Below are 27,653 nucleotides of genomic sequence, written 5' to 3'. Positions count from 1 at the left end.
CATCACAATGACAGAGAAAGATATTCACACACATTTTTGGAATTCAAAACTACAGGATATACTATTTTTTAAAATAACTGCACCGTGCTTTGGTTTCCAATAAGAAGCCTTATCTTAATACTATTTAAATAAAGTCTTCCACTACTTAGAGTAAACACTGTCAGGTATTTTAGCATCAGATGAGTAACAGCCAAGTATTATTATTACTTTATATTTCCTGGTCTACTTTGTGACAGTTTATTCTACTACTTACAGGAAATTGAAGAGTGATCAATTGTAACACTTCCTAATAAAGCTTGGAGAAGATAGTACTCCAGAAGGATTTTTTGTTGCACCAGGTGCTGCAATTAAATTCCTGCTTCTTTTGGTGCATATAGAGAGAAAAAAAATCACAACACACCCAACCTCCCCCAAAAAAACCACTTCCACTACAAGAAGAAAAAACTTCATTGTCCACATTTAAATCCCAACAGTTTTGATCAAGCACCCCGCCATTCTCTATATTCACTATAACTGAATTCTGGAATTCAGTGGAGTTTACAGTTAAGCTGGGTCAGAATCTAGGCACAAATCTCATACTACATTGCCTACCTGCAATGTCTCTACTTACAGTATAAATTCATTCTACAACCTAAGAATGTTAAAGGTAGAGTAATATCAGGTTGTTGAAGAAAGACAAAAATTTTTAATACATATCACTTTAATTTGTGCTATTTAAAAAGAAATATTATGTGAAATATTAAACAAAACTTTTATATTTTATGTCTCTCATTTATGCCTAAGTCATATTGTTTGAGCTCATTTTTAAATTTATACATTATGAATAGTGCCAGTTGATCAGTAGAACGGTCTGTCTAGTGAAACAAGTAAAAAAAACCCAAACAAAAAGCCCAAAAAAACAAAACAAAAGCAACAACAAAAAAAACAAACAAAAAGCAAACAAAAAAAAATCCAAAAACCCATACAACCAAAACCAATAGCAAAAAAAGCCCCAAATGAGCACACAACACGCCCCACTCCTCAAAAAAAACAAAAAAACACCCAAACACTGCACCAAAAAACAAAGCAGCAAAACAACAAAAGGCAAATGAAATCAAGGAAGCATATACAGCCCCAAAAACATTGTACCTGAGCATCACAGCTAACAAAATATTTCATGAACCATTTTGGATCTACAGGTATCCAAAAATTGAAACTTCCCACTAAGTCACTGCAACCTTCTCCCAGGTGATTAACCTCTCCTATCTCTCAAGCAGCATTCAGTACAAAATGTGCCAGTTGTTTGTGACCTGCACCCACTCTTATCCCATTTAAACCTGATGCTAGCATATCTTGACTGTAAATCATCAACAATAAAAATGTTAACTAATGAAATTAGAGCAGCAGAAAACTGTTAACATGTCAAATAAATTGTTAAATGGCACAGCAGCTTCCATTTGTATGGTCCTGTCTTTATATTTAGATGAACTCTCTGCATTTCTTGAGCCTGACTTCCTTCATTAGAATCTGAGTTTAAATGCCACTGCCCTAAAAAACTCAAACCGTAACACCCTAGGCAGTGGAGAAGTAGTGAAGTAGAAAAAAATGGTCATTATATTTAAAAACTGAAATGATGTTCTAACTGCAGGACTGTTTAAGTCACATAAAGGAGACAGACTGTGCATCCACATAAGGAGTCCAGTAACCAGACCTGTGGCCCAAGTGTTGCCATCACGACCAAGCTGCTCTTCAAATACTTCAATTCATATATGAGGCAGGAGGGTTTAGCTCCACTTCACTATTGCTGGGACAAAGGAAGCTATTGTTCTACTACTCCAAAGAAGGAGCAAGGCAAGTAAGTGGTACTACTCTACGTCTGGTACGGTTTTTGTACCTCTCCATTATGCCTGCATATTCAAATAGAAGTTTTGGTCCAGAAGCTAAAATTTTCAGTTTCACTTAAAGTGAAACTAGACACAAGAGTGTATCTGCTGACAACTCACAATTAATCAACTTCAGGGATTAAGAACAACAACAACAACAACAAAAAGGCACAATAAAAAAGAAGTAACCTACCTATAGCCTCAAGATTGTATGCAGCCCATCAGAACAATTTATCAGGCCCAATCTTTGTTCTGTGGGAAACAGAGCTGGCTATCAGCCAGATTAATTGCTCTAGATGTCTGTTCACCAAGGGCTGCCAAAGGATTTCCACTTTTCTCCCACCCCACCATGTAACTTGAGCTGTGCCCATAAACAACTAAAAGATAAGTATTTCATACCAGAGAAAATACATCTGAATCACACAAAAGCAGTATGCAGGCTGTCCACATGACAACATTTCTCGTAAACTTGCAAGGTGGATTCCAGTCACATAGCACCCAAGCAAGGAGAGGAATGTGTGCCTATATGGCAGTGAGCAGCTTGACCCCTGAGTTCCCCCATTAGATGCCACAGGACTTGCTAAGGACAAGATGACACTTAACTATCTACAGAAAAGAGGAAGAAAAATTGAGAGTTACAACCTACTTGTGGCTGAGTTTGAAGAAATAATTCCATTAAAAAAGGGTTTTTTTGAGTCTGACCTGATTTTTCCGGAGTTTCACACTCTTTTAACAAACAGCTGAGGTTGAAGCCCATGTTACCACTGTTTAGGAGTCTATTTTTTGAAGACTACTTTTCAGTAGCATTCTTCATCTCCAAAACTGGGTAGGTCTTTAAAAATAAACTTCATAGGAATACAGTGAAAAGGAAATAGTACAGAAGCATAAAAATAGACTCAGGAGTCCAATAACAAACTATAAATCATTCATTTCCATCACACATTGACTTTCAGCAACATTTCTGCTTATACCAATGAACGCAGTTCAGAACATTTAGGGATAGGTTCTTTCCTTCTAAACAGAAAGCATTTTAACTTGCTCCCAAAACAAAGAAATCACAGGTAACCAAGGTTTAAGTTACCTCTCTTGGGTTAGACATATTTCGGTGCTATCCTGCTGTGCCTGACAGAAAGTCTGTCCAAGTCCCTCATGAACTCAAAGCAGACCTCAAAGAAGATTGGGTCCTACTCCTGGGATGTTTTCTGCACACCTGCACTCCTCCTTATTGAAATGCATTACGTTTGTATCAAGAAGTTAAAGACAAGAAGAAAAAAAGAGTTTAAGAGGAAGGAATAAAAAAAAATATTGACGGCTACCATGGCTAAAGTCAAACCAAGTGATAAAGGAAAACAAATTGCATCTGCAGCTATTACAGTCTTGCTCCTCCTACCCTCAGCCCAATAAATTAGCTTGATGCCAGGATTTTTTTTCTTGGAATTAACAGAGTTCAGACTACTTAGCTAGCCTCTGAATTGCATTTAATGCTTACTTTAATCAATGTATTAATCAGAAACACCCATCATGTAGCTCCAAAAAAAGTAAATATAATTACATAAGACAAAAATGTAGAAAAGCAGATAGCCTACATTTGCTACAGTAAAGATTTATTGGTCCTATTGAAGAAATATATCCAAATCATTTGATCCTAATGATAAATGATAGGAGTTGACTTTGATCCAAGACAACTATAAAAGTTGTTTTGACCAAAATGAGAAAAATAACCCACCATTAAAAATTCTAATTAGTATGACTAATATATGAACTTATTCAATACAGAAAACCCACTTTAATTCTATGGTCAGAAATTGGTCAAAGATATATCTATCTAAACAGGACTTATAATAATGTGTAATTCATCTTCACCAAAGTTTACTATTAATATGCCTAATTTCTAATATCATAGGACAGAACAATCTTCATATCTTCATATTCTACAGCTTATCCAGCTTCATAGCCCAGCTTGCTCCCTCATATAATCCTTCAAGGATATGTTACTTGAGGGAAAAAAAAAAATCAGATGAGTGAAACCATCCAGTCAATAATGTAGAATCGACAGCTCATAAAACAAAACCTTTTTTTAAAAGTATTTATACTTTTATTTGCCATGTTTGTTTTCCTTAACAACCTCCACTGCTTCATAATTTTTCAGGGGACCTATACAGATGGCATCTCAATTGCAAAAAAAGTGGGCAGAGACACCTGCATGCCATTTCCAGGTAGGCTAAAGTATAGGGCTAATAGGCTTAAGACAGGGATATCCCCTCCCAGTTAGTAGAATATCCAAAGCACATTGCCAGTGGTGAGATATTCAAGAGAAAGAATTGTAACGATTCAGTCATCTTCTTTCCCAATAAGCATACCCTTCCTTTCTGGGCTAAGTGAAAATTTTTAATTTTGGGAGACTGGAAAATTTAGTATTATAGGCAAAGTCTGTTTGAAAAAAAAAAAAGTTCAGGTTTAATATACTTTTCCTTGAGCTCTGGCAATTGTACTGCTACCAACAGAATTTCTACCACAACAGTGCCAGCACAGCACAGATTTTTTTAAATACTAACTGGGTCTACTGCTTGTCTATTGAGAAAAAATGTGTAGATTTACATTAAGAAATATTGCTTACAAATTACATGCTACAGTCCAGCTAATCCTGCATTCTTTGTGCACCACAAACTCACCACCAATCTCAGTACCAAGGAAACTGAGATTTCATTACCAGCACTGACTAGACAGTATTTGTGCAGAGCAAAAAGTCAGATTCATTATAAGGAATAATGAAATAATTCAATAATAATAATACAATGATAAAAATAAAATAATGTAATACATAATAATAAAGATTTTTTTAAAATTCTAGATTAGTCCTTATCAGCAAAATATAGCAAGGATTATTTTACGTGTCAGGTTGGAAAGCAGGGTGTAACATCCATGTTAGGTTCTAGAGAATTAGAGCAGTGATCCTAACTTCTGTTCTGCACAGTGGGAGACCAGAAGTAATCCTCCAGTCATAGAAAGGATTGCACAATAGTTAGACCTTTATTAACAGTAGCTGTGGGCTCACCTTGTACACCTGCCTTGGAAGAGCAAAGTCTCAAATCTTAGTATAGGCAGAATTAAGGAGAAAGCCTTGACAAAAATAACAGTTCAAGGTACAATCAACACTATCACTCAGTTACATACTCATAACATTAATGTGCAACCCCTTGAGTAGATCGTTCCCTTGAGGGCTTTCAAGAATCTCCCAGTCTGTGAGAATGCTCCCACATTTATCCCAGCAGTGGAATAGAACACATCTCATTTTAATTAAGATTAAATTAATTAAGCAGTGGAATAGAACACATTTTATCTATCTTTCAAGTTGAAAGAAAATGTGTGTTCTGTTGCTGCAGTTTAAAAAAAATAATAGTAATAGTAATAGTAATAAAAAGAAGAACAATAGGGGGAAAAAAAAGAGAGAAAAAAGAATTTCTCCAAAATGTGTAGTAATGGTTAAGAATTACACACTACTAACTTAAAGCAATTCTGTCCATGAATCAAGAGTTCTCTGAAGCCTTCATGAGAATAAGTTTTATTAAGCTACCTGAGCAAACTACTGCTTTTCCTATTGTTTTAAATAAAATCTGACAAATAAACCTAGGATTTATTTATTAAGTAATTTATTTTCCTAGGTATCCAAATAAAACCTATCACCAAAAGCAGTATTTACTTTCACTCCTCAGGAGCAGCCAAAATACTCTACTAAGCTTCATGCTGCACAGTCAAGAAGCTTAGCATAAGCTCATAGCACTAATGCCTCTGTGTACAAGGTGAACTATGTGCTACTATAAACATATTTCTTGGTTCCTGTCTCTTACCAGCAAGAGTGACAAATAATAAACTCTTCAAGAGCATATCTATCCTTTTAAGCAGAAATGGGAGCTAACATAACAACACAGCCAGGAGATTGAAAACAGTATCTACAGTAGGAGAGCAAAGAAGAGGAAGAAAAATGGAAGTGGGTGGACAGCAGCTGGCGCAGCGATAGAAAATGGAAGGGGTGGGAAGGCAAAAATGAGAAGATGAATAGGGAAGGAGACAAATGAGATGTGAAAAGAGACAGAAGACAAAATTAACAAGAGTTAGTCTAAAACAGCACTTAAATCCTGGCTCAGCCAAGGGAAATTACAAAGTCAGCCTGACAGGAAGAGTAAGTAAATCACAATGCTGCTGTCAGCGTCTCACTTCTTGAGTGGTGTTGCCAAGAGCCAGTCACGGCCGGGAAGCACTGGGACAGGTGCTGCAATGGCTTTGCTAGCTACGTGTCTCATGAACAGCTGCTTCAGAGAGTAAGCACCATTTATTGGGAATGGCAAAAGAGAGAAAAGGGTAATCACCAGTGAGCTCAACTGGAAATGAGATGAAGCCCTTATTAGCTGGTCCACACACTAAAACAGCTCCCTCACAAGTCGTACTTAACCCAAAGTATGAGGAAAGCAGACAACCATTTTGTTAAAGAGAGCCACAAAAATTTATCAGCAATTGAGGTGAACTACTGTGCAAAGATACACAAATTACATTAAAATTATATCTATGGTAGACAAAAAGTTTCCATCCAATGTTCTTCAAAAATTCCTCAAATTGTAACAGATAAAGAAAGAAAACTCTTTGTCGGCAACACATGCAATGCAAGGAGATCTGTGATGTTTAGGGAAGTGTCCCAAGGTACAGCTGCAATGCTTCAATATATTTTAATTCATTAAAGACACTGGCCACACAGGATAACACGATGCCCTTATAATCTGCAATATCTTGGCCTGTATAATCAGTCCGTACAGAATCAGTGTGGAAAAGGAAGCTAAGTTTCCTCAAGATTCCCATCCTAACTGATCTTCGCCAAAACACAAACACAGAAGAGACTGCACATGTGGAGGGACACAATTGCCACCTTGCCCGAGTTTATTCAATAACGCAAATAAGGATTAACTCATGTTTTACAGGTTTTTATAATTGAATATAGTGCAGTATTAGCCTTCCATTAATCTGATGTGCAACGCATCATTAGCTCAAAGGACCTGGGCGGAAGCTAAAGGCCAATTTTACTGAGAAACACTACCAAAAATACAGAAAATGTTTGCATAAGGTGGAAACATACCGTGAATGTCTCTTCTGTACTTCTTTTCCTTTGTACTGGAGCAACTGGAAATTCAAGAAGGGACTTGACCGTCTTCCTTTTGGCTCTTTCCATTTGAATGTTAGTAAAATAGTTGACAGCAGCAAACTCAATCAGAGCAGAGAACACAAAGGCAAAGCAAACCGCTATGAACCAGTCCATGGCAGTAGCATAGGATACTTTTGGCAGTGAATGTCTTGCACTGATGCTCAGTGTCGTCATTGTCAACACTGTGGTTATTCCTTCAAAAAAAATAAAGCAAAAGAACTGGTGAATCAAAGTAAAACAAAGCAAGAACTGGCAAGCACCTTCAAACAAAGAATTTTAAATCACATATGAGTCTTTCTCTGCTGCTTGTGAATACTGCAGTAGATTTAAGTCATGGCAAGCATCACATATCCATGAGCACCTAAGTCCACAAACAGCTTACTGCTTTTCAAAGGAGGCACAGAAAGCCATGGCTTCAGCAGATCATCTACAGCTCACATGAAGAAAACACAGAAGCCTTAATTTTATATGTTTTTCACGTCAAGTTCAGTAGAATTTTTTACAAGTTATTTTCTAAACATTTGAATAAGATTTAAGTTGTTAAATCGGGGAGTAATCCTCAGACTGCAACAAAAACATGACTTCTCCTGTAAATGGTCCTGAATGCCACCTATTATTCTGCATCTGTGCCTCTGATCACACTTGTAATCCAGGAAACGTTAAGTCATGACAAATTATTTTGGTGCTAGGGAAGAATATTATGCTAAAAACTCTGTCAGTTAAGAAACCACCAGGTTTTTTTACAGCCTTCTGCTACTAGTCAGCCAATGAAATTTAATTAGATTTTCATCTTCTGAAAGAACAACTTTAATTAAAAAGTGTGAAGTATGAACACTGAACACAAAAGATACCCACTTCATGGTAGTACTTCAAATGCAAACACATAATGTATAAAAACAAATTACTGGGGTCTTTTTTTTCTTTTTTTCATCCAAAATATCCTATATCATAAAAATGTAAAACCGCAAGTACATATTGAGCACTGCATAAATCCTAGCAAGATAACCTCAGTGATGAGTGACTACAAATAGAGATGTCCTTACTCTTATGAAAAGAACACTGTATGCATCCTAATTCAAGATGCAATTCTAATGCTCTGAAGAATTCAAATGCATTAAGAATATATTTTGAAACAGATTTCTCACATCCCTATTTGCTAAATGATGATATTCCATCAAGGTAATATAATAAAAAAAAATCTTCACCTACACACTGCCATACAGAGAGATGTTCACAATGGAATCAGTCATTCCTTCCAATGAAGAAAAACAAAAGAAGAGTAGTAGCCAGGTTATGACAGCTCAAAGGATTTCTCAGAGTTTTCAGGAGGATAAAAAATACAGATGCAAGCTCACAAAACCTTCTTCAGTGGGAAGGTGTTGAAAACCACACTACTGAAAATGTTTAAGTCTGAGAAAAAAAAATTATGGAAAGTTGGTTGTTTGGGTTTTGTTTCTTTTCCTGGAGGAGGCCCATCCCTGTTTAGTCCTATCCTTTCTAAGGACCCTGAGTGGACCTTTGTCCACTTCAATCAAAAACTTTGTCTGAATTTCTTCTAAAAACATTTGTTTAATAGATGTAAAAATAGGGTAAAGTGAAATAAATGACCAACATTAACCAAAAACAAGGAGGGGATGGTAGTCTGTGACAATATAAGTTTACTGACATTCTATATCAGATTTTTCTCTATTAAATCATTCTTCTGCAAGACTTGGAGCTGCCAGTACAACTGCCCCTATTACTTTTGCCAGCATCTAGCAGTCTATAGAGAGGCTTGTAGTAGAACATTCTCTTCCTGCTTTAGGCAGCTTTTAAAATGTTTTAATCCTATTTCTTTGTTAGGAAACATATTTCCATTTAGATTCTTGCACTTTGTCTTCCACTGAAGATTTTCTGTTATTTTCACTGTGCCATCTCATTCAAGCTGTATTTTGAAAAGATCAATTTTAATATCTTGTGATAATTTTGCTTTTGTAATTCATTTTCATGGTGGCAGTGGTAGAAAGGAAAGAAAAGCACTAAATATGAAATTACAGTAACAGAATCTAAGCCTTGTCCATAGCAAGCTTCCACTGATGACACAGATACCTCATAATAAGACAATGGAACATCTTACACACTGAAAATCAATTTGTTTTACAAGTATTCTATAAACCTTGAGTTCAAGTACTTTCACTACTGTCCACCGGAGGATAAACCTGATCTGGATGTAGACCACGGACTTGTATTACTCAGTGTATTACTCAGAGCCAGGTGTTTCCAGTTTGCTCCCTCAAGCAGGTAGAATCCCTAGAGCTGAGCAGCCTTTTTCTACAGGTTATCATGCCACCCTTCTGGTTATATATTCCAAGTTCCTCTTCAGAGTCCAAAGATTTACTCAACAACATTCTTCATACATCAATGGCAAGATTCCCTCTGAATTTAAATTATTCCCTTGTTTCTGCAATACCATGGAATACACCCCAGGGCACTGAAAAGGCCTGTTCTAGGCAGCGTTATTAAAAGAGCAAGTACAAGAAAAAGTTTTGAAAAAGGAAATAATTACCAAACACAGTTCTAGCAGGAACTGATTCCTTATTTATCCAAAATGAAACTTGAGAGAGGATCACGGTCATAATGCATGGGATGTAGGTCTGAATCATAAAATAACCCATTTTCCGTCTGAGATGGAAATAAACTGTCATAACAATATATTCACCTAAAAAAAAAAAAAAGAAAATATTTCTCTGTGTATAAAATTTGTGTTTCAGACTCTCAAGTAGGATTGTTTAAGGTGATGCCATTCATATAACTTAACACGTACAGAAAGATATCTTCTTTAGAACACGACTGAATGAAGGGGGTTTTTTTAAATCCCAGAAACAGTAGGTCCTTACAAGGAAGTTGATATCAAAAATGCTATAATACAACTAATACTGGATTACATTTTACAGTATAAGCATGATTTTAAAAATCCTTTTGACAGCTATTGGAGAAGAGAATCCCACAACACAATTTATCTACCTACCACAGTATCCATAACATTGTGGTACCTACCTGCTGAATAAAACAATAAGAACAATGATACACATCAAATGTTGTGCGAGCATCTCAACTTTTTACTAGATTTATAATTCAGCCCCATTATGATAATGAAACAAATGCAAAAATCATTGAGAAGAATTAAAAGTACTCTAAATTTATCTAAAATGTTATAAATTCATATTAAGCAAACAGACCAAAAAAGCAGTTTTACCATAAACTCAAAAAACTGTCTAAATAAAGCACTACAGAATGAGCCTTTTGGGACAGCAAGGAATTTTTCTTTATTAACTCATAATAATCTATATGCTGAGAAGTAAATTCCTAATGAATTGCAAAATGACATTTTATCTTTTAGTAAAACATCCGTAGAGCAATACATCAAATATATTTGCTTTATTGGTTTCATTTTGACTATCTTACAACACCCAAACCTGCTGATGCTTAGAAAATGATTCCAAATTTTAAAAATATTTTGGGAATATGCTTGTTTATCACCGCACTGCTCATCAGTGATACTTCACTCATTTTGGATGCCTGTAGTTGCCATTTGCCTTATTTCTTACAGCAGGAATCAGCAGAAGTATCTATTGTGACTAATGTATTTGTGCCTACCCTTATCTGACTAGAGGGTTTTTATGGTTTTAATAACCCATTCTGTATGCTGTACTTCTATCCTGAGCTGTTTGCACCACCAAACAAAGGAAGTCTTTTGCACATAATGTGGATACAGTGCTGAGAAATTACTTCCTCACCCAGGCATCCTCTTGACTCTTCAAACTGCATTTTAAGCAGTGATTAAATGCTCATTTTGTCCCTTGGAGTAATGATCTCATTCTAGCTTTCTGAAAGACTGTCGCAATCTACTGTAATGAATCTGCAAATGTAAATCTCAAGGACAGAAACCTAATTCAGATTTACACTCTCAGCCCTTAATTCATACCCTGTGACATTCAGTAGAATAAAACTTACAGGAAGAAAAAGAAAAACGGCTTTGGGCAATGTTACAGGTTAATTTTACCTCAAGTTAATTTTACTGATGAGATTCCTACCTGTAATAGATTTTATAGTTTCAGAAGATACCGTATGCCCAAGCAGGTCATACTGAACTAAACTGGAAGACTCCTCAGGAACTTCCACTGACTTCTCAGGTCCTTTTGTCCAGGTATAAATCATTTCACTTTTTGGATAAGCATCTACAACACAGCATCAGTTTGCATAAATAGGAAACTTTTTCTCATGCCTTAATAAGAACCAAAACCAAACCTACTGAAACCAAACAGTAAAACACACATGAACGACTTCAGAAGATCCCACTCATGTTAAGTTACCCCCCCAAAAGCCACCCTTGGAGCAGAATAAATAAGAGCTGAGGTAATATGCCAAGTGTCACACACAAATTCACTTCACATATGAATGTGAAGACTAAACGCAATTCACTGCTGGATCAGCCCTTATTGGGCATGCAAAATTTCTCTTTATTTTAGCAATTTGCAACTAAACTTTTACTATTAAAATATACCAATCTAAAAAAAAAGAAAAGAGTATATACAAGGAGGATATATTTTGAAGATTGGGTGCACATTACTTTACAGAAAAGGATGATTATACTAAAAATGGCAACATTTTAAACTTCTGTTTAAAATATTTGCCAGAAACCATAGGTCAGTAAAAAAATTCACAATGGCCCCAAAATAAGCACACACAAAGAAACATTTTACATTTAATGCAACAGACATGTCTTAGGGCTAGCATTCAATCCCTACACAGTCCAAACTCCTGTTAAAATTGAATCAAATCAGTCTTACATTTGAAATGGCTACCTGTTATTTCAAGTTTCACTGTGGGAAACATCAGACTAGTGTTCAGCAATTCCTGCTGAGTGGTGATTCTGTCTGAAGAGCTGTTACTGTCAATGAGCCCCCACTATCAAAGAACCCCTATCATACAATTGATAGCAAAGACAAATCTTGCAGCACCTGGTCTCCACTGAGGAAAAATCCTATCAGAGCTGTGTCTTTCATACCCCCATTCAGGCAGACTATCCAGCTGTATAAGCTAAATTTATGCAATGGAAAATCTCTGGAGGTTCTCCAGCGATTTCTGACTTCAGAGCTCTAGGGTTAAGGAAAACAGATTAATGTCCAGCCATTGGAGGGTTTAAAGCAGAGAAGTCAGTGACCACGAAGGCTTAAAAGAATAACAAGATAATTAATGAAATGCACCCACCATTTCCAGGGGTCTCAGAGGTCTCTGCTTTGGATTCACATCAGGGAATCACAGCTACCCTCTCTTGTTTGTCGTGCAGAAATCCCAAAGTGTTCCTCTATCCAAAATTTGGCTATTTTTCAGAAACCTACATCTGACTTCAAAGCAGAAAAGTCATCTGCACTAAGATTTTTCTCACCAGTTAAGAACTTATTTATTTAGTCTAAACTTGCCATGCAGGCTCCTCTTACAGGCCTGAAGACAGACAATTACAACTAGACATCAAACTCCTGCACATAACCTACACCTCTTTCTTAAGATGCCAATGTGCTTCCACTGCCTGTAGAGAAAGTCAGCTAACCTGCTTCCCTAGGTGACTTTTACCTGGCTGTTCAAAGGTAAGTTTGTCTTCCCCAGAGTACCACTCACTTGACTGAGTATCCAATTCCTCCCCAGGAACCAAGAAAATGTACATATTTCAAGCAACTGTGTGTCCAGACAGTGGGGTTTAACATAACTGCTGAATCACCGCCTGTTTTTAGTTCTCTGGGTTTAATTTTTGAGGTCCTAAATTGAATTCCTGAGGAACTTAACAGGAGTTTTGTCTGCATAGAGATTGCATATCAAGACATAACTCTATAAATTCATAAAGTCTAATAACTGCTCAAAATTTAATTCTACTATTTAAATTCTGTAGTTACAAGAAATTTGATAATTGCAACTTACAACTCCCAAATTTGAGAGGACAAGCATGACCATCCATGGGAAAATCCACTAATCTCATGGGACACTCTGCACTTATTGTAAGCCTATAATGGAACAAATTAAATAGTCTCTGGTTGCCATTTTGTCTAGGCAGTACAACTTTTGCATACAGTAATTGTAAGAAATCAAACAAACACATTAGGTACCTCATTGTGTACAGGATGGTGCCATTTCTCATTATTCTGAAGAGTTTATTTGGGGCTGTCATATTATGTGCAACAGACTTTTTCCCATTCCTGAAGAAAGTATCAGGAGTCCATACCTTCGAAACCATCAAGTTGTTAAGTCTTAAAATTTCAATAGGACCATCATATTTTAATCTTTTATCAACCCATGTCTGACGAAAGAAGACATCCATTGTATATTCCTGTATTAAATTGCAAAAAAACAAAGATCACATTTGCATATGTGTTTCCTATAAAAGAAGAAATCCCTCAGAAGCAATCATTAGAAAAGAAAATCCTAAGTCCACTACATAAACATCTTTCCACCAATTAAAATGTCTTGTGTACTTCTTAATAGCTTAATTTCTTACATTAGTCATATCAATAAACTGCTACACATTTAATCATTAAGGAATAATTAACCTAATTAGGTTGCAGAAAGCAGGCAACTGAATTTGAAGTCAAGCATATAACTGAAAACAAAATGATCTCTGACAAGAATTGTCAACAGATTTTTAAAGAAAATATATCCATAGATCAGCTGCCGATGGCTAAATTGAAAATACCAGGACAAATTACTAGTTCCACTTTAAAGTTAGGAAAGAAAACCTAACTTCATCTCATGGAAAGTAAGCTTTTAACCGAGGAAAGCTAAGTAAGTCTTTTGCCATGCCCACAAAGCAGGGATAATAAATTATATAGAGATTTGCATATACATCTACATTTTTTTTAAGTATGTAACTATCGCATTAACTTCCTCAGAAAAGCCACTGAGATGCTCCAAAGAAAACATGCAAACAACTGCAGACATAGGCACATAATGAGAAATCATATGTGAATGAATGGATGAAAGAATGCATTTCTCATCTTGGGAAGCTAAAGCACTTCACCAAAAAACTACCATGTGGCAATTTAAAAGGTCACATGGAAGCATTTAAGTCCTTTCTAACTTGCAGTTTTGATTTTGTTGTTAAGCCAAACAATGTTTTCTGACTTGATTTCAAATTCTTCTGCGTAATGTTTCTATTGAAATTACTTGCAAGGACATTTCTATTTGCATTGGGAAGGAGGCATGCCTACTAGTGTAATGCATCTTAGGATTTTATGTCTTCTTTTCCATGACTGTATCCTCCACTGTGATTTATAGTTAATACATGAAAAGTGTCTCCTCTAGTGTCATTTCCTGCTGGCAACTTCATAGCTTATAAGTAGCAGTTTCTGTTATTAGTTTCTACCTGACAGATTTTGTAATATAAGATTTCAATCATTTTCATTAAAAAATGAAAATGGGTACAAAAGCAACTAAAAAGACATTCTGATCATCCCCTGTACTGACACCATAGCACACATCACTGTTGCAGCAAGTTTTATGAGTGCAGCCACATTCAGATTACACTGGGTCACTAATGGACATATTAGCTAAAGAGTTATCCCTAAATAGCCTCCTAAATCATCCCTAATGAAGAAAGGGGAAATACTGGCTGTAAACTCTGCTTTTGCAAGGTCCTTACCCATCCTCTGTCCATGTTCTCACTTCTGCCTAGATATATGCTTCAATATAACTAATAACTTCCTATGAAAATGAAGCCTGAGAGATGCCACGCAGCCCTCACTACACATTTGAGGCACTCACTACTAGATTTCCTTGGGATCACATTCTTGTACCCCTTGCCACTCTGATAAGCATCATCCTGCACGTGATAACCAACGAAGGGGTAAGATGCATTTCAACATGAGACTGCTGTCACACTGTAGCTCTTGAAAAAATACCTTGCTATCACATACCTTTCCACATAACAGAATTAAATCAGGTGCAACACAAAGTGAACAACAGCACTAGAGGGGAAGAAAATTATTACCCTGAAACTGCTTTTTCCATGAAGAAGTTCAGTTCAGCACATATGGCTGTGTTATTTCCATGGGACTTCTTGAGTATGTTATAAAAAGATCAACTGCTCTATGATTTAAGGGTATATCGCTGTATTTTAGAAGTTGATGAGAGTTTTGCTGGATTTGACCTTGAAATCAAAAGCCGTTCAGCCACAAATAACAGAACATGCAAATGTAATATTTCTCCTCTGTAACTATTTCATGCATGTCACTTGGACGTTCAATTTCTGCATATACTTGTGAAAACTCTTATCAGACAAACATTTGCTGAAAGTGATGCTTAAATGAGCACAAAGATCAGCAAAGGACATTCATCTGAAATGAAAACGTCAACAAGTATTTTTGAAGTGATGTCATTATTATTCACCTGAGAATAACACAAGTTTCAGAAACGAAAAGCAATTTCAAAGATATTACACATTTTCCCCACAGCAGACTTACTTAGACACTCCCTGCAAGGCTGGATTCTGCCTCAGTGCCGTGAAAATCTGTTTTAAATCCCATGAAGTGAATTTCTTAAGCCAGCCAAAACCCACTGAAAGTGTGACCAGAATCAGGCCTTATGTATCTAATTATAACCTGTAAATTAAGCTGTTACTAATCTTGCCTAATTTGCATGATTGACAGAACAGTACAGATGAAGCATCCACTCCTACTGCAGCTAATGGTTTCTCAGAACCAGGAAATGGCATTTTAATCCCAGAAATACATACCATTTCTACATCAGAAACAGGTCCAAAACTGGTGACATATATATCTGTTTTGACTTCAGTAACAGGACCTAATGTATGAAAAGGAAGTGAGCAAGAAAATTTGAATTTTGCAGGTCAACAATTCCCATAAATGATCCTGGTGTGTGAACAGTTACCGCTTTCAGGGTTCTGTGGATGAGCAAGAGCAAAATGCAAACAGAGGTCAATTCAGATAAGTTTCAAATAAGAAGCACTGCTCAATTACCTTTACCACATAAGTAAATCAAAAGCAGCATTTCCATGCAAATCCCCATTCAGAAAACCAATGTTGACTCAAGGGCTAAGAAAACCGATGCCAAAAAATTAAAAGGCTCACTAAAAACACCATTCTACTTTACAACAAGCACTGAATCCCAGAAATCGACATTCCTCAAAGCATTTATTACTAATATTTGGACCTACTCATAACAACTGGGCTACAGACATTAGCATGCCACGTACTGAGTAATGCAGTATCGCAGGATCAAGAACTGCATCCATTTCCTGAGATGTACTTAAGTGCTTTAATACTAATACCCAAAATAAAAGTTGGAGGTCTAAGTACCTTTGAGGGTTTGATCCAAGATCCACATTCTGCTACAATGTTTGTATTGAAGAACCAATGATACTTAGGACACTGCCAAAAACAGTGCACTGAACAGAGGTTTTGCACTCTCACAGCGGCCTACAGCAAACCAACCGCCAGAGAAAGCGGTTTCATTTTAATGTATTATTTCCTTTACTACCTTGAAATCTTAAATGGGCGTTCGCTCTTCAGTACACTCTACATTTCCCCTTAAACGAAAGAAAACATGCACTAATTTCACTGGGATTTAGGTCTCTTCCTAATGTAATAATCTAGAAAGCTGATAATCATTATCAGCCATTATGATGATTTTGTGATCAAAGCATTAGATAACAGTTTAAATCAGGTAATTAACTAACTTCGTAAGTTTTAAAAATAAATCTACCAAATGTCTTGCCAAACAGTATCTGTTTGAAAAAAATGTGCATCATCTACAAATTTAGAAATGGCTTCTAAACCCCTACAACTCAAATTACTAAAAAGGATAAGTGATAAAGTCCAATAAATCAGGTTTTATCATAATATTTGCAATCTAAAAATGAAAGAAGGAAAGACTCAACAGAGCTAGCAGCAGAAGAATGTCCCACTTGAAAAGAAAAAAAAAAATTTAAAAATCAGTCTTCACAGATGTCACTTTGAATCAAATGGTAAAAGATAAAAAAAGAAGTAAGCAATGGGAAAACAGGGAAATTGAAGTTCTTGCACCTAGAACAAGTCTCAAGCTGTGAACAAAAAGTAAAAGAGAACCATGTAAAATTGTTTTACTATAGAATTTGCCAATTATTTAGAGAAGAAAAGCGAAGAATTTTTCATCTAAATGTCAAAAAGATTACTTTGCTGGTAGCCAAGTTTCACAGAAGGGCATTTTTTCAAAATAACTCTTAAGAAATTCCACTGTACAACAGCTGTCAGCTCAGAGGTCCCTGAAAAGTTGTACAGTTTGGTACGTCTGTCTCAAAAAGGTTTTTAAGAAGCCACCCATGAGAAAGAAGGAAGCAGGAACTCTCAGATAACACACTTTCATTCCAAGCCATTTGTTTTGCAATGGGTTGCTCCCTAAACATGGAAGCTGCTCCCTTTTCTACAAATAACAAAGCATTCATCAGTCAGGGAAATCCATGAGTGTTTAGATCACTCATTTTACTAACATAGTCCAATGACATTTCCTGAATATATTGATTTCTGGAGAGCAGACGAGCTCCAAGAGATTAGAAGTGAAGACATTTATCTACAGTGCTGGAAAATAGGAGAGAAAAGCCCAGTCATACTTGCATGTAGAAATAGAAGAGATTCAATTACCACTGATCTCCCATAACCACACTTTTTAAATTTATCCAGGGTTGATTTAAATACATATATATTTATTTCATTTGATCTTGAAATATTTCTGCAATCAGTTCTATAGAAGTGCAAAATTCATTTTCCTAAATAGCTTTAATAAGAAAATACAGGAATTAGTCTTTGTTACTCAATAATAACAGAATACTGAATACTGCACTCAGTTCCTGAAGGAATCCCTTTCAGGAACTGAGTTCAATATTCAGTACTCCCTTTTTACTGAGCAACAGAGACAAGTGCCTGAATTCCTTTCAGGAGCTGCTTTACCTGTTAGTGCTAAGAAACTAAACAGGAATAGCCCTTAAATAAACCCCAGACCTTTACATGTTTTTCCTCTGATAGTATAGTCTTTTCTTTAGCTTACAGAACACTGTAAATTTACAATCATACCAAATTGAGCAAAAGGACAGATTTTCCTATAGGCATGAGCTGCTTCTCCTAAGACATTGATTTCTTTTGTTTTATTAAATGATTACAGTTTCATGCTCAATAGGCATTGCACCTTTGTTTTTTGGAGTTTCTCAGAAAGAAGGGGAAAGCTAAGATCAAGAAGCTAATCTCCAAACCAGCAAGCCTACAACTTAATGCTATTTAGAAACACTATAGCAGCAGCACAAGTCTAAAACTATGTTTGAGTTCACTCTCCAGTAACTGCTATTCTGCTCTCAAATATTTATTAGTATGACCCATGAGAAAGAAGGAAGCAGGAACTCTCAAACAATTACAAGGCCACAAAATAGTGTTTACTTTTGGTTGCTTGTCCAACATGATGGCAGAAGAGTGACAAAACAGATGTGAAAATCACATTTTATTCCACTAGAAAATGGCAGATGAATGTGGATCTAGAGGTACTTTAAACAACCTAACAGTTATCCAGCTATTACAGACATACAAATCCTTGATTTGCAGCCAAAACCTTGGTCAAACGGTTCAGGGTCTGGTAGGAGCAAAGACAGTGAAGCTGATTATCTCCTTAATGCTTTCTCTCCAATTGCAGCCCTTTCATGCTCCACGTCTTCCACCTACACTGGCTTTAACAGTTGTGAAATGACAAATCTTGGATTTTCTAGCACATCCCAGTACTTAATGCCAACCCAGGAGTATCTATGGCGACACCAGTACCTATCTCTTATTCCTCTTGTTCTAGAAGAAAACATAGTTGGTAACAATAGCGAGGGTATAAATAGTGAGTCATGCTGCTGCTTCTTTTTTAAACCATTATTAATCGTGGGAATTCCTGTCAACGAGGAGGTGATCTGTAGTCACCTAACCTACTTTTACTGGTGATTTAAGCAGCCCTCCAAAACGAATGTGTTGCACCACTTAATCAACTCAGGCTCTGCAAGCAGAAGATCCTATTAGAATCCTTAACGCTCTATTACTGGCAATAAAATGCAGTGAGTTGTAAGAAGGCCAATTAACTTTAAATATGACCATTTGGGCTTACCCCTCAATAGATCTTCACAAAGTATCTATCCACCATAAATCTTCAGAAACGCTGAAGAACTATTTATATCATACTGGTGTGTATTTTTATGTCAATGAAATAGGAGGAGAGTCCTACACACTGCAGTGGGAACAGTTACGTCTGAATCACTGCTTGCAAGATAATATACTTTAAAGAAGCTCAGGCAGGATTAAAAGCAACCCCTGCAAAAAGCCAGAATAGTTCAGTGTTATAGATGTTACATGTGGGCTGAAGAAGTGATGCCAGGCCCCAGCCCTGGGAAGAGGAATGCAAGAGAGCTCTCCCATGCATTTTATGTCAACATATGGGTTGAACTGCAGCACAGCTCCCAGTGAAAGACTTCGGGCTCCATTATCCCTGCGTCTCCATAGGCAACTATCACTGCAGAGATCCCTGCTGTATGTAAACACTCAAATCCTCCACAAGCTTTCTGTAGATTGCAATTTTTGCCATCAAGGGTCCCACAACTAATCGGAAACATTAACAAACAAGTCTGTACAAAGGTTTCAACATACCAAGTCCAGTTATGCTTTGCGGTTATTGGTGCTATTATGAGATCCATCCCAAGATATATAAACCACATAAAATCATATTACATCAGTTCCTACAGCGACATTAAAAAAAAAAAAAAAAAAAAAAAAAGTAGTTGGAACAGATTTTTTTTTAAATATAACTACGTGTGAAAGATTTGGTGTTTTCTCTTTCCAAGTTCTTGCTGCCTGAATAGGGTTGACATTTTTTAAGTGAGGAAAAAAAAGAGAAAAAACCTATCACATGAAATATGTTCTCTTGTTTCATTCTATCAGAAAGAACAGCTAAGGTCACCTGCTATATGTAAGAACTCTGCTCAGAAGCCAGAACTAGGTAGGGCATTTTTAAAAAATTAATGCAGAATTCAAATACATGGGCTACATTCTCTACCAAAAGACAATACAACAAACACAGCAGCACACAATAACCTTTGTCTCTATGTATGTTCATCCATCACCATGTCTGAATCTGAAAAGGGAAAAGTGTACCTCCAGAAATTAGGAGATTAGTGTTTCTTTGCCTGTTTATCAGCAAAACATCTCTGCTGAGCCAGCCAAAAAGCCTAATACTGGTGCCAGTTTTCATGATGTGAACACCTGTCTACTAAGAACTGGACTAAGAATATCAGCTAATTTTATACAGATCACTGAACAACAGACAGATGGTAATGACTTCAAGCATTACTAACCGAGGCCAAATTCAAATCTGTCACCTACAGGTATCTAACACCATATCCTGTTAAGCTTTGAGTCATCAACTTTCACCAGCTGAGAAAGAATGGACAACTGCCGGGGAAAAAAAAATGACCCACTTCCCTTTTCAATGCTCTCTTCAAGTCCATTTGCAATCTAAATAGTAAAAACAAATTATAATATCTATTATGCTGAGCAATGGAACCTTTAAGGTACGCTTGAGTTCCTAGTAAGAGCAAATAATCATGCAGATATTTTTATTTTCTCTAAAAACAGAAAATTGCCTTTGCACTTCAAATGTATTCTGTGTTTATTTTCTGACTAAAGTCCTGCATAGACAGGAAATGAAACTCTTCAGAAATGCTGTTCATCAGCTGAACAACACACAGACTAAAGGGGCACAGAATCCTTCTCCTACCCTTCCTAGGGGAGACAATGGCCAATATATTTAATTCTACCAAGTACTCAGCTGCACAACTGAGCTGCACTCAGTAACAAGATCATGAGAAAGAACGAAAAGGGGGAAGAAAAGAAAAAGGGAAATGGATGAACACAGTCCTAGTCCTATTCAGGAGTCAGCAGCGAATGTGGCAATTTCCAAAGAGAAAGCCACAGAGCTAACATCAGTAGTTAATAGTGAGACTCAAAATTTATGCCAGGTTCTACCTCACACAAATTAGCAGAACTCAGGAAGGGACAGGGCTCCATCTGTCACCAACTAATGGGGAACCACACCCCAACACATCAGCAACAGGCTGTGGGCAATGCCATAGCTTGTGGTCAGCAGGTTTCACAGCCAGTCTGAGAGCTTTGGGCAGGAGGCAAGTCATGCACCACTTTCTTTCTTTGGTCTGGCCATACAATTGGCCACTAAAAGCAAGATGCCAGAGCAGATGTTGTCTGAAAGGCATAATTCATCAAAATTAGCAGATACATGGCAGCACAGTCTAGTCACCCTCATCAGTTTCAGCCTCCTTATTCCTTCCTACATCCCTAAGTCCAGGTTTAAGTGTGATTAGTTACTATATCATGAAAATTTCAAAGACACCATTATATTTTTTAAAGTTACAATCCAATACAGGTTTGAATCAGCTCTTGCAGGCCCTTGCTAATGTCAAGAGTCACTCAGATAAAGTCTGAAACCATGCAAGAGTTTAAAATGGCAAATCAGACCCAGGCCTTTTAATTCCAGTGAATAATGCTCCTTTCAAACACCTTGGACTTCTATCGTCACTTTGAAACTAATGACCAGAAAAGTAATAAGGTGATTTTCAAAGAAAATACAGCTTGTGAAAATTTCACGTAACACAGAAAATTTTAAAAGCAGATGAAAACTGCACACAGGGTTTAGATAGAAATGCTTCTACTTCAAACTTTACAGCTGAATCAAAATAGTACTCTGGCAGTACTCTCAAAGTTTTCCAGCAGATGATGATTTTAATTAATGACACTACAAGGAGCTTCTGTAGAAACACTGTTTTTATAGAGTGGCTTTGACCAGGAAACCTACTTGGATTATAAATTGCATGCTGAAATTCAGGATAATGATATAGCAAAGCATACAGTGTAGGGAATGAATTAACTTCACTTCCATCACACTATTTTCAAACATCATACAGCATTACTTTACTCATTAGTCCCTAAATACCTTCCATCTACTCAAATTCAAAACTCTTATGCATTTAAAGTCTTCCTGACAGCAGTTGCAGGGTTTTTTTTTCTTTCCTACATGAAACTGACCATTCTGCTTTATTTCATTCAATTTCTACGTGACATTTCTTTGCTTCCCTCTTTAGATTCTCCCCCTGCCTCAACTTAATGGGAACTTTCACTTAAATGGTCTTGAGTAACCCTTTTGATAAACCCTTCTGGTTTTGTTTTTCACACTACCAAACCTTGCAGTGCCTAGTAAGGTGACAGCAACTTTTTAAGTTTATTAAATTTATTTAATAAAGTGAACTTATAATTCAAGATGTCAATGCATAAGTACCACTGAGAGAAGCTTCCACATACTCCACTGGGGTTCACAACTCTTCCCGGAGACCACGTCCACATTTGTAAGCATGCTGAGGCAATTTGACTTCTCCTCCAAAACTACCCAAAATTGTGCAAATTAATGATAGTATGGAGAATATTGATCCAGTTGTAGGAAATTTCCAAAATCGAACATTTTCTACTTTGCTCTGCATGTGAATTATCTTCATGTATTTTTATTTGTGGTAATGCTGTAATATGCCAGCAAAATTCAGAATTTGGCTACCTCCCCAAATCTGATTTTAAACATAATTTGTGCCAAAATTAGAAATATTTTCATCAATTTGAAGTTTAAAATGAGCATAGTTAATCCTCTGGAGGCCTTTTGTTCTTAAAATAAAACCTTCATTTCATTTCAGGCCCTGTGAAAACTAGATGGTGAATCAGCTTCAAGAAGAAAACAAAAATAAGTATTCTGCTGTTCATCGGAAAGTGATGTAGCATGAACATTACCAAAACACACTATACTTTCCATCTCTAAATATTCCTATCCCCTCTCACATTTTGTTTGCAATTCTATAAACTAGTGAGTGACCCACTTTCAAGCTACAAATCCTACTTCTGATAAAGATTTATCAGGAAAAAGCCCCAAAATATAGGTAAAAGTTGATTTTGATAGTCTCTATTTCAATAAATAGTCTATAGTTATTACTCTGAGCAATGTCAAAAAGTGAAATCTGATAAATTACAAAAATTTCTTTCTTTGGTTGGTTTTGTTGTTTGGTTTTTTTTTAACCGAAGTTGTTGTTCTCAAATCAGGTGTAGATAATTTTCACTGTAAGGAGCTAGGGAGGCAAGCATCATTTTTAAAACCAAAGCATTTTCCCCCCATGTTTTACTTAAAAGTTCAAAACTCAGAGATGAGTGGTTAAATGTTAACCACAGAGATGGTTATGAGGAAGGAAGAAGCAAAATAATATCCATTTTGTGAAAAATTGACCCAGAAGTGTTTTCCCCAGGCTGAAATCTGAGTTTTTGCCTCCCTCTCTCATTTACTTCAATATTCCCCATGTGAAAGTTCAAGAAGATACAATGAACTTTTTCTCCTTGATTGCGTTTTGCTGAAAGTCTTCCATACTTACAGGGGAAAAATACCTACTCTTGCAAAACATCTTGCAAAGGACAACTGTATTAAAATAAAAATCACCATATATTACATATTTAGTAGTTGTTTAATTTTGGAAATCTGATAATGCTCATAAAGCATCTTTGCTAGATGACTAATTAGTTGGCATTCAACCTAAAATGATGCCAAACTTAGCACATCTCTTGTACGCGTGCAGAAGTGTCTGTAACCTCTCCACAAAGACTAAATTGCAGAAGACTATCAGTTCCCAATGACTCCTCCGGGTGGTAATAAATTTAGCTTCCTTCTCACTTGATGTGTAAGCTAACTTAAGAAGGCCTCATTCCACACACTCAAAATAATAAGAGTGGTCCACGGGTGCCAGGTGCTGTCCTTTAACAATCGCAATCATGCATGTGAGAGCACTGCATATGGCATGTGGGGAATGTGCTGGCATACATGTCAGTGTGGATGGATCACATGTATGGAGAAGGTACTTCAGAGGAGGAAGAAAGTATTTTGCAACATAAACCTACGCAAGGATCTCATTCAATCCTGTATTGGAAGCAGCCTATAAAAACCTCATTACGGCTTTGAGCATCATGAAAAGGTCTGTAGCATTTTTTTATAAATATTTTAATATTATTTTTACTGTCAAATTTTCATTTTAATACCTTCATTCCAGATTACAAAATAAACTTTTATTTTGCCTGGATCTTAATGATTTTTGGTTCCAAGACCCTACACAAAAACATAAAAATCATGAAAAAGAGCAAGTCTGGCTGCTTCTTCAGCATCACAAAACTGCATCTTAACAGCCTGGGGAAAGGAAGAGGCCCAAAACCCCAACAGAGCAGAGCACAGGTGAAGGCACATTTTGAAACCCCGCCACGTCTAATTCCTATACAGCAATTAAGTCTACTACTTCTAAATCAAAGCTGGAATTTCAGCAACTGTGGTAAAAAACTGGCACCTGAGCTCTGATTTTCCCTAACTAGGGGAGCAGAATCCACCAGACCTAACCTCCTAGGCTGGTAAAAGTACACTTGTTTCTATTAGGACCCGATCGTGGCATTTATTTTTTGAACCGTGGCAGGTTCAAAACCTGTCAAGAACGAGAAGAATCTGAGTGTTAGACAGGTCACTCCATCCCCACCAAGCCAACGCACACCGGCTTCAGCGCTTATTTTTCCTCCAGCGCGGCAGCAGCAGCCCGAGCCCGGGATGTGGGCAGAGCAGCAAAGCGGGGGCTGAGCCCGGGACCGCCCCAGCGGGGCCCCCACGGCCGGGACTGCGCAGCACCCCCGGGCTTTCGGGCCAGGCGCTGCCTCGCTGCCGGCCCTTCCCGGAGGGTTCGGACCCTGGAGCACGGAGTGGGGACACACCCCCACGTTTTCGGACAGCAACGGGTCGGTCCGAGCGGCGAGCGCCGCGTCCCCCGCCCCAGCCCAGCGACCCCCCGCCCGCCGCCGGCACCGCGCCGCCACCGTACCCCCAAATCCCGGTCGCAGCCGGTTGTCATAGCCATCCAGGAGGCTGTTCAGGATGCTGGTAAAATTCTCCGGCCACAATTTCTCCTCTTTTTTGATCTGCCCTGGCGGCCCGGTGAGACTGCGAGGCAAAGAGGGAGCGGGTGAGCGGAGCGGGTGAGCGGAGCCGGCACCGGACCGGCCGCCCGGGTCCCCCGGCGCCGCAGCCGGGCTACTCACCAGGTCGCCAGGCACAGGCAGTGCAGGAGGGCGATGGAGAGACCCGAGGACATGGCGATGGCTGGCTCCTTGGCAGAAACCATCTTTGCATGCCATACTTCACGCCTGGGCACGTTAAACGCCTTGTCCGGGGCGGGGAGGGGGACGCGGGGCCCGGCGGGGGGGCGGCAGCCCCCGGCGGTCCCACATGCGCGGCGCCCCGGTTGCCAAGCGCCCGGCACGGGCGGAGGAGCGGCGAGCGAGTTTCCCCGCACCGTTAACTCTCTCGGGGCAACAGGCGCCGGCGGCCGCGCTGCCACGGGCGGCGGTGCGGAGGTGGGGTGACAGTGCGGGAACGGCGGCCGGGGGCGTCGCGGGGGTGACCGCGGTGGCGGAGCCCTCTCTCGTCCCGATCGCCTCTGTTCCCTGCGAGGGGAAGAAAACCGAGAGCGTGGGCGGGCGGGGGCGATTAATTCCCCAGCGAGGAGGGCTTGGGAGCAGGAGGGTCTGTCCGCTCCGGTAGGAGAGGAGCTGGCAGGAGAGAGGTGGGAAGAGGAGGTGAAGGAAAGCTTTGACTTCAAGGTTAAAACAGAGAGCGCCCAAAACAGATGGAAGCGAGTGGGTTATTCCAGGTTGCTAAAAGCAAAAAAAAAAAAAAAAAGCCAGAATAAGGGAATCGTTTCACATTATATCTGATGGGTTTTTTCTTTTTTCTTTTCTTATCATTCCTATAATTAGGAAACATGATTTGGTGACCCAAAAAAATTCATTATGCAAGGTCCAAGGGATTGTGAAGAATTACAGTAAAATCCACTCAGAAGTGTTGTTAGTCTGTCACAAGCTATTGGGATGGTTGGGTGGAGGGGGAAGACTGGGGGAAAGGAAGAGAATGGGAGGTGTTCCACATGCAGTAAGTATTGGCAGTAAACAACTTGTTCTTCTGATCAAGTGTGCTGCAGAGACAATTCTTGAGGTTTGAAAATCAGTGTGCATGTCAATTTTAATGAGGGTTGTGAAATTCATCATGCACATAGGGCAGGTATTGTAATTGACTCAAAGACTACAGTACTGTCAATGCCGACAGTAAAAAGTCTTTATTCATTACTTACTACAGTATCTTTTAGCATTGAAATGCCTGATTATCTTCAAAACCACTGTACACTTGAAATCTTCCTGATTGTACTTCAGAGCTTGCTCCAGCTAGGGTGCCCTTTGCTGATTCGTTTGAAAAACAATTAAAGCTGTGCTTGAAATCCATTTAGCCTGCTGACGCTGTTTATCTTTCAAAAAACTCTGTCTAGGCAGTCAGTTCTGCTTCCAATTTTAAAAGCCCTATTTAGGCCTCTGCAGATTACTAGTCTGCTTCCTGAGATTTTGACAAGGATCCTCATCTCCTGACTGCTTTACAGGATCCTGATCTGACTGCCTTAGTGGAATGACAAATGTGCTGCCAAAACGTCACCGAGTGGGGCCGCCTGCCTATGGATGGCATACACGCTCTGTGAGGTATTTACAAACCTGGAGAACACGGACGGCAGGATGTCACGCCAAGGTCACTTCGGCTCTTGTGATGAGGCTCTGTTTAACTCCACACACAGGTGAAAACCAGCACAACAGACAGAGTCCACTGCTCTGTCTCCATTAGCAATCTGATCAGGAACAACAGAAGGATGAATGAACAGCTCTTCAGAAGTCCAATTTCACCAGAGTCAGATAAATTTCTCTGGGTTAATCAGCCACTTGGGATCTTCTGTAAAGTGTTGTGATTTGTTTCGCTGGATCAATCTTTTGCTCTAGCATGGACTATGCCAGGGAGATACTGAGAACTCACCTCCAGTAAAAAGAGTGTTGAGTTGTTCTCCCTCGGGATAAAAAGTAGACCCTTATTGCAGAATATTGAAAATTTTTCCTCGTGAGATTATCTTTTATAAGGATACTTCAGTTAAATTTTGCTGGCAGAAGTGAAACTCAAAAAATGAAAGTGAGGGCAATAGTGGGTAATTGAGAACTGGGCAGAATCCTGCTGGCTAGTCACAAACTTGGAGCAAAACATGGCTCTAGGCACTGTCACTTACTGCAGCTGCTGAGGAAGAAAACAAACATCCAGGCAGAGCTGGGGATACCCTTGGGTTTAGATTGTTTTAATGTTTTCTAGATATGTATAGACACCTGTGTGAGCTGAAATAGAAAAGTTGCATGGTGTTCACCAGTAATGATCTCACTACTTGAACGTCATGAAAAATGCTATCACATAACCCCCTCTCAAATCCATGCCTGGAGTCAGTAGTTCTGCTACAGCTAGAAATCAAAGAAATGCTCCCTTTCATCAGTTCTAGGAACTGAGCTGGTCTTTGAATGATTTCCAAGTTCTTCAGAACAAAGAACAATATTATTGATACCTTCTGTCTCTTTAGTACA

General features: G+C 38.3%; 1 protein-coding gene across 1 annotated transcript in view; it reads right to left on the bottom strand.

The window, feature by feature from the left end:
• The window catches only part of GABRA4 (gamma-aminobutyric acid type A receptor subunit alpha4), a 36,793-nt gene extending 11,435 nt beyond the window's left edge, over positions 1-25,358 (bottom strand). Inside the window, exons 1-8 of the mRNA XM_041402753.1 lie at positions 25,257-25,358; positions 25,040-25,158; positions 15,815-15,882; positions 13,194-13,414; positions 13,009-13,091; positions 11,127-11,270; positions 9,599-9,751; positions 6,988-7,247 (exon numbers count right to left, since the gene is read on the bottom strand). Coding sequence (XP_041258687.1) covers positions 6,988-7,247; positions 9,599-9,751; positions 11,127-11,270; positions 13,009-13,091; positions 13,194-13,414; positions 15,815-15,882; positions 25,040-25,158; positions 25,257-25,339 — 1,131 coding nt within the window. The 5' untranslated portion in view covers positions 25,340-25,358. The remainder of the gene's footprint in view (positions 1-6,987; positions 7,248-9,598; positions 9,752-11,126; positions 11,271-13,008; positions 13,092-13,193; positions 13,415-15,814; positions 15,883-25,039; positions 25,159-25,256) is intronic.
• Positions 25,359-27,653: the final 2,295 nt, after the last annotated feature.

This window comes from Onychostruthus taczanowskii, unplaced genomic scaffold (assembly GCF_017590055.1).
Source record: "Onychostruthus taczanowskii isolate IOZ18803 unplaced genomic scaffold, ASM1759005v1 scaffold2, whole genome shotgun sequence".
Lineage (NCBI taxonomy): Eukaryota > Metazoa > Chordata > Aves > Passeriformes > Passeridae > Onychostruthus > Onychostruthus taczanowskii.
Note: the sequence above shows the minus strand (reverse complement) of the source record. Positions and strands in the feature narration are given on the sequence as shown.